Source organism: Alosa sapidissima, chromosome 2 (genome assembly GCF_018492685.1).
Source record: "Alosa sapidissima isolate fAloSap1 chromosome 2, fAloSap1.pri, whole genome shotgun sequence".
Taxonomy (NCBI): Eukaryota; Metazoa; Chordata; class Actinopteri; order Clupeiformes; family Clupeidae; genus Alosa; species Alosa sapidissima.
In genome coordinates, this window is record NC_055958.1 from 31,490,623 (window position 1) to 31,496,842 (window position 6,220).

At 38.4% G+C, this 6,220-nt stretch overlaps 1 protein-coding gene across 2 annotated transcripts in view; it reads left to right on the top strand.

Annotated features, from left to right (window-relative positions):
* The first annotated feature begins 2,513 nt into the window (after positions 1–2,513).
* The window catches only part of stat1b (signal transducer and activator of transcription 1b), a 25,319-nt gene continuing 21,612 nt past the window's right edge, over positions 2,514–6,220 (top strand). Inside the window, exons 1-6 of one of the 2 annotated variants that reach the window (XM_042084038.1) lie at positions 2,514–3,123; positions 3,810–3,939; positions 4,588–4,732; positions 5,250–5,345; positions 5,528–5,620; positions 5,766–5,844. In XM_042084038.1, the coding sequence (XP_041939972.1) occupies positions 3,812–3,939; positions 4,588–4,732; positions 5,250–5,345; positions 5,528–5,620; positions 5,766–5,844 (541 nt within the window). In that variant the 5' untranslated portion in view covers positions 2,514–3,123; positions 3,810–3,811. Of the gene's footprint in view, positions 3,124–3,705; positions 3,711–3,788; positions 3,940–4,587; positions 4,733–5,249; positions 5,346–5,527; positions 5,621–5,765; positions 5,845–6,220 lie in introns of those variants that run through there. The other variant, XM_042084039.1, reaches the window with a different exon arrangement.

The window sequence follows — 6,220 nt, forward strand, 5'->3', positions numbered from 1 at the left end:
TTCTTTACCCATATTACCCACATTTAGAAACACAGGTACTTGGCCCCGGCCATGGCGCAACTGGCTGGGGCACCTCCACCGTACGCCGGTGACCCGGGTTCGATTCCCGCCCCGTGGTCCTTTCCGGATCCCACCCTGACTCTCTCTCCCACTCACTTCCTGTCATTCTCCATTATTCTGTAAATTAAAGGCATAAAACCCCCCAAAAAATATACTTAAAAAAAAAAAAGAAACACAGGTACTTGACACACATCATCTATCTGGACACGGAACTCTGACAATGACACATAGCCTACTCAATGTACTCAAGGGTCCTACAGTACGCAAAACATTAGAATTAAGCTAAACAAAAGACAAAATAATTCACAACCAGATAAAAATAAAATTACAATAATAAACAAATAAAACTGTAAATGCCATCAGGTAGTCTTATAATTTGTGTCAGTTTTCAATATACAGCAGCTCATCTGGTCATTATAAAACTGTCCATTGAAACAAAATAGTTGAAGAGATAGTAGCTGGAGTTTTTGGATTCTTCTTAAACTGGGGCTCAGAAGAGTCTTATCTCTCTGTGTGTCTCATCTGCTGTCTGTCTGTATATCACTGCATTCAAAATAATAATGGAGAAACAGAAGCTACAGATTGAAAATGTAGGCTTACTACCATGAAAACTGGTAGCCTACATCATGTGATCTCTGTAAACAATTGTGCAGTAGCCTAACTCATCACACAACCTGAATGTATTCAAAACAATTGGCAGAAATACCTAGCATTCCCTTACAAAAATTAAATGTTTGCAGTAGATTTGTGTGATTTGTAGGGAAATGAGTTCACTGGAAAATATTACCAGATGTTTGCCAATGTTGGCCGCTAGGTAAACTTCCAGCAAAGTTCTGGCAACAATGAGAAGTTGCAAATGTGTTCCAGTACAGTGATTTGCCACCACACTAAGCCAATAATGGCAAACTTTCAGCAGGGGCGCAAATACCCATTTTTTGAGGGGTATGCAATAACAACAACAAACAAACAAAACAAAAAAGCTAGGCTATGCTGTTTTAGTTATGATTGTGATTAATCTTACATTTATAACATTTAGATGATAACACAAATATAACACTAACAACCAAAGAAAAACCCCCCAATAATTTACCCTATTAGTGTGTATTTTGATGAAGTTTTGATAATTTGTAGGCCTACATTGTCACTTTAAGGGTAGCTAGTCTAAACGATTAAGCTAGCCGTAAGCCCTCATTTGGCTGATACATTCCCAGTGTTAGCTATTCTGTTAACATGAATATTTACAATCCTCCAAGACAACAGGAGCAAATCTATGCATGATTCCATGGTAAACCAGAGTCATTGAATATATTTTCCAAATTCTTGACATTTATTGTCACCTACATGCTAGGCTTAGGCTACCTTATTTTTTCCAGTGTTCAGCTCAAGCTCGGTTTTGCATTTGATACACACAACAGCAGCTACATAGAAAATAATGAATAAATATTTTATTTATTCATTTATTTATTTATTTATTTATTTTTACCATCACTCTGGCACCCCATGGTGCTGCCCGCTATGCATCCTCATAGCGCATACCCACTTTGTGCACCACTGACTTTCAGTGAGCTTCTGGGTGACAAACCTAATTTGCATATGACATTGCTACAAATATGCTGCAACATTGCCAAAAGTTTAGGCCTACCGCAACAGTTTCCAAACATTTCTGTTATCTTTACCTATAAGAAACACATCATTCTGAAAATATCTTAATTTCACTCACACTAATCAATCTTAAATAATAGTATAAATTATAGCATTTAATATGGTTGAAAGTAATTTAATTTGGAAACAGACAGTGTAACTTAAACATGAATGTGTAGGTAAAACTAAATTAATCAATGGATTGACTACTACATCTACTATAAATTACAATGCCTCAATTTATTCATGCGGTAAGTTACATCGAGTGAAAATGTTCAGTGGGGATGGCCTTGAATATGTGGCTGACTTTTTGTAGCCTATTTATTTTATTTATTTTTTTCTTTTCTTTTCTTTTCCAACTGCGTTCGCATACAATAGGCCTTAATGTATCAATTAATAACTTTCTAAATGTTTACACGCATAAACACAAATCCTTTCAGCCGTTGGTAGTTTGCAAAACAAACTGAAACAACCTAAACACACATACACTGTAGGGATATATTATAGCATACAGCTCTTATCGTCGACGAAGCCAAACTAGGCTACTCTTGTTGACAAAGCCATGTATCACATGGGGTAGAATTGCAGGGCGGCTGGATCACAACAGATGAAGACTGAAAAACATATGCGACGAAGCCAACTTTCGTTTCTCCGTGTCATAGGCTACTGTTGCATTCTATACTTTCGGTTTCTCGGAAACCGCGTGATTTAGTCTACCCGTACTCATAATTTGCCAGCTGCTCTCATTGTCACCACGGTGCGGCTGCAGAGAGCAAAAATGAGGATGAGTGGTAGCCTACGGCGTGAGGATAACAACTATTTTCCGTCACTTGTGCTAAGTTATGTGTCAGCATATGAAACAGCATGCTAATATATAATGCAATAATTTAATGCAGGGGGTAGGCTAGCCCGTATGAGAGTTATGTATGTGTGTTAGCAGTGTTCTATCCACATAAACTTTTATTGCGATGTAATTGGCTAATCCACCGTAATAAGTGCAGAACTAATGCTACAACAACAACACATTTGGATATAATTCAGTAGTGTACGCAGTCATGAATTTCATGAAGCTACAATTTTCAATAATGAAACCGAACACGACTAGTTTCTATTCTCCCTTAGCTTTCTGCGACGTCCAAAGGGGCGGGATCTGGATGAGCAAGACAGCGCAATATTGAGCGCATTGTCCGTTGATTGGATTGGAGTTAGGATACTGTTTTTTGATTGGTTTGTCGGTTAAGTGGGATTGCTTAACAGCCAGCTGTCTGTATACGAGGAAAGGAAAGCTATATTCACTGTGTGGACTTGGATAGTGAAGTGGGATCCATGCGAATTGAACGCAAATGTCAAGCGTCACCTACATTTGAGGAGTTGGATCAAATACGTCATTGAAAATTGGTGTCATTTACAACAGTCTGCAAGGTAGGTTAGCCTACACTTATATTTCCTCCATATTCATGCAAGTAAATGCGTTCTACGTTTATGCACTCTAAATTTCAGTAGGTCTTAAGATCATAAGCCACACTGTTATATCCTTGGGTAAGCCTGTTAGTGTATCCCGTGCAATATGTAAAATGTTTTTCTAAAACTGATTCAATTCAATGTCTGTAGCCTATGTTGAAGAAAATGCCATGTCCATGGGACAAGAGAAGCCAAAATAAAATCCTCAGGCACAGGATAGTGTTTATAATTTGGGAGTGCATGCTTAGGCTGCAGCTGCATGCTTGGTGTAATAGCCAATTATGCACAGTGTCAATTCATTTTCTTCAAAGAATAAAAAAAAGAGATGAGGGGAAAAGGCACGTTCACACAGTATGGACCATATGGATAACCCAAGGGTACAAATCTGCAAATGCATAAGAAGTGTCACCATATTTATGTCGGTCGGTGTTAATGATTAACAAAGACTGAAGATCAGTGATTCTAGTGGCACGGCTCTCAGCGAGGTGGTTCGCTGCAATAGCTCTCAACATAGTAAAGACTAGCTCTCAACATAGTAAAGACTGTTGGTATGAAATGTATTATAACTTAATAGTCATAATAGTTATAATAGACTAGGGTATATAAAGCTCCATATAAATGTGTAGTTTATATTTTCCCCAATGCAGACATGTCACAATGGAGTATACTTCAGCAGCTGGACTCCAGGTACCTGGAGCAGGTGGACCAGCTTTATGACGATACCTTCCCAATGGAGATCCGACAGTACCTGAGCCAGTGGATCGAGAGCCATGACTGGTAAGGTGTTGCGGTTTGGGCAGGGAGGGGTGGGGTGGGCTTGTTGGCCAAGCTTCTAGAAACCTCAGCGGAGCTACTGTCATCTTACAGCCAAATGTGTGCATGTATTACTTTGGGAGCAGCTGCAGTCTACTCTGCTTCACACCGTGTTTGTGTGAAAAACTGCAGACAATGTCAGGCCAGGGTACCAGTTTCAGTCTATTCATATTTTATCCTTTGTTTTTCTCCTTTTCCTGTTTTCTTATTGTTCGGAGAGTGAAAAGGGTGTAAATATGTCTCAGTCGTTTAAAAGAAAAGTGAAAGTAAACTTGTCCAGGGAACAGATATGCTTGTGTGGCATACTGCTGTAAGGCAAGGTCTTAAAAAACATGAGAATAGCCAGACTTGTTGCGTGCCAGGAATTGGTTTCTTTCTCCCTATATCTGGAACTTCTCATAACTATGTCCACTGCAAAAAAAATCAGTGTAGGAGTATTTACATGTTACAAATGTGCCAGTTCTTATAATCCGATAATGATTTCAGACAGATCTTGAAAAAGCTTGAGATAGAAGAAGAGTTCAGTTAGATTAAATCTCATCAGTTTTTATCAGAGTTTTATCAGTTCCTGGATGACTCATCAGTAATCAGAACCTCCATGTGTCATTTCAGGGAGTCGGTGGCCACCAGTGATTCCTTGGCAACGGTGCGCTTTCACGACCTTCTCGCCCAGCTGGACGACCAGTACAGTCGCTTCGCCCTGGAGAACAACTTTCTGCTGCAGCACAACATCCGCAAGATCAAACGCAACCTGCAGGTACAGATGTGGCCCAGAGCAACAAGGCTAATACTGTAGCTGTGTTTTTAATACAACGGAACACACATTGTCAATAATACATGGGGTATTTGCCAGTCAGAGTTGCTTTGCCTCTAGAAGATTTGTTTTCCGGTCCTCTGCATATTGGTCTTGCTACAAGATCTTGGTCTGGCTGGAACCAAATTCCTTGTATGTGTGAACTTATTTGGCGGGAAGAATCTGATTATTTTTGTTTGCCATGAATTATTCCATGAATGGATATTTGTTGCAAAAAGAAAAGTGGGAAAACTGGTTTATAATCTGAGTTTATAATTCAGGAAACGCAAACTACTGTAAGTAATCTCGGAAAACACTGAGCAATTATACTATAAGGAAACACGCTCTGAATAAATATAATAATGACACACCTAGCAATTCATCTTCAATGACAGAAGAAACAAAGAACAATTGAAGTATGAAGAAACTCTGAACACAATTGTGCTCTAATGCAGTGCTGGAAAACTGCTCTCTTTGGCAGGAACACTACCAGGAGTATCCCATGACTATGGCAATGCTCATCTGCAATGCACTACAAGAAGAGAAGAAGATCCTCAACATGGCCATTAAAACAGAGGTATGAGCACAACACAGTCAGATTAGTGGCACTGCGAAGCCTCACTGAAATTAGCTTATTTTCTGCATCGTACACCAGTATCTGTTTTCTTTTAATCAGTGCCATGAAACGTCCATCTAGCAAAGTTCTTTCTTTTTTTTCTTTGCTTCATTGTGATTTCCGTTTTGGGCTGTTTTCCTAAGGAGGGGGCAGGCTCGGCACAAAACAGCAACAGCATGGGAAGGAAGCACAGAGAGCTCGACAACAAAGTGAGCAAGCTGAGGAAGATGGTGCAGGTATTTATTTATTTATTTATTTATTTATTTAATTTGTTATTTGTTGTTTTATTGTTGTTTGTTATTCTCATAAATTGCATAAATAATATGTAAATAACTATATATGGTAGGCTACTAGTAGTTGTAATAATACGATTTTGCCCAGGATACAGAAATTGATATCAAATCATTAGAGGACCTTCAAGATGAACATGACTTCAAGAAGAAAACTATCCAAAACCGAGGTAATGGAGACTGTTATTTCTTTTAGTTCAATGCATTTGAGTGGAACTGAATTTTCATAAAATGGAGGAAATTGTATTTGAAATGTATAGACTAAATAATTTTATGGATTAAATCACTTTAAAAATGGCCCAAAAAAAGCATGATTATTTTTTAGACCTTGAATTGAAAGGTAATTTCTGTGGTCAAACAGATAAAACCAAACAACACACAAAGCAATGTGTTTTATCTATTTTATGACTGAACCCATGCAAAAATGGAAAATATCAGTCAATTTATGAACCAGCTGGTCATCTGCACAGAAAGTTGTGGTGTAACCAGAATATGACATGAAACTCAAGCTGCCTCAGGGTCAATTTGAATCAATGTATTAATTAA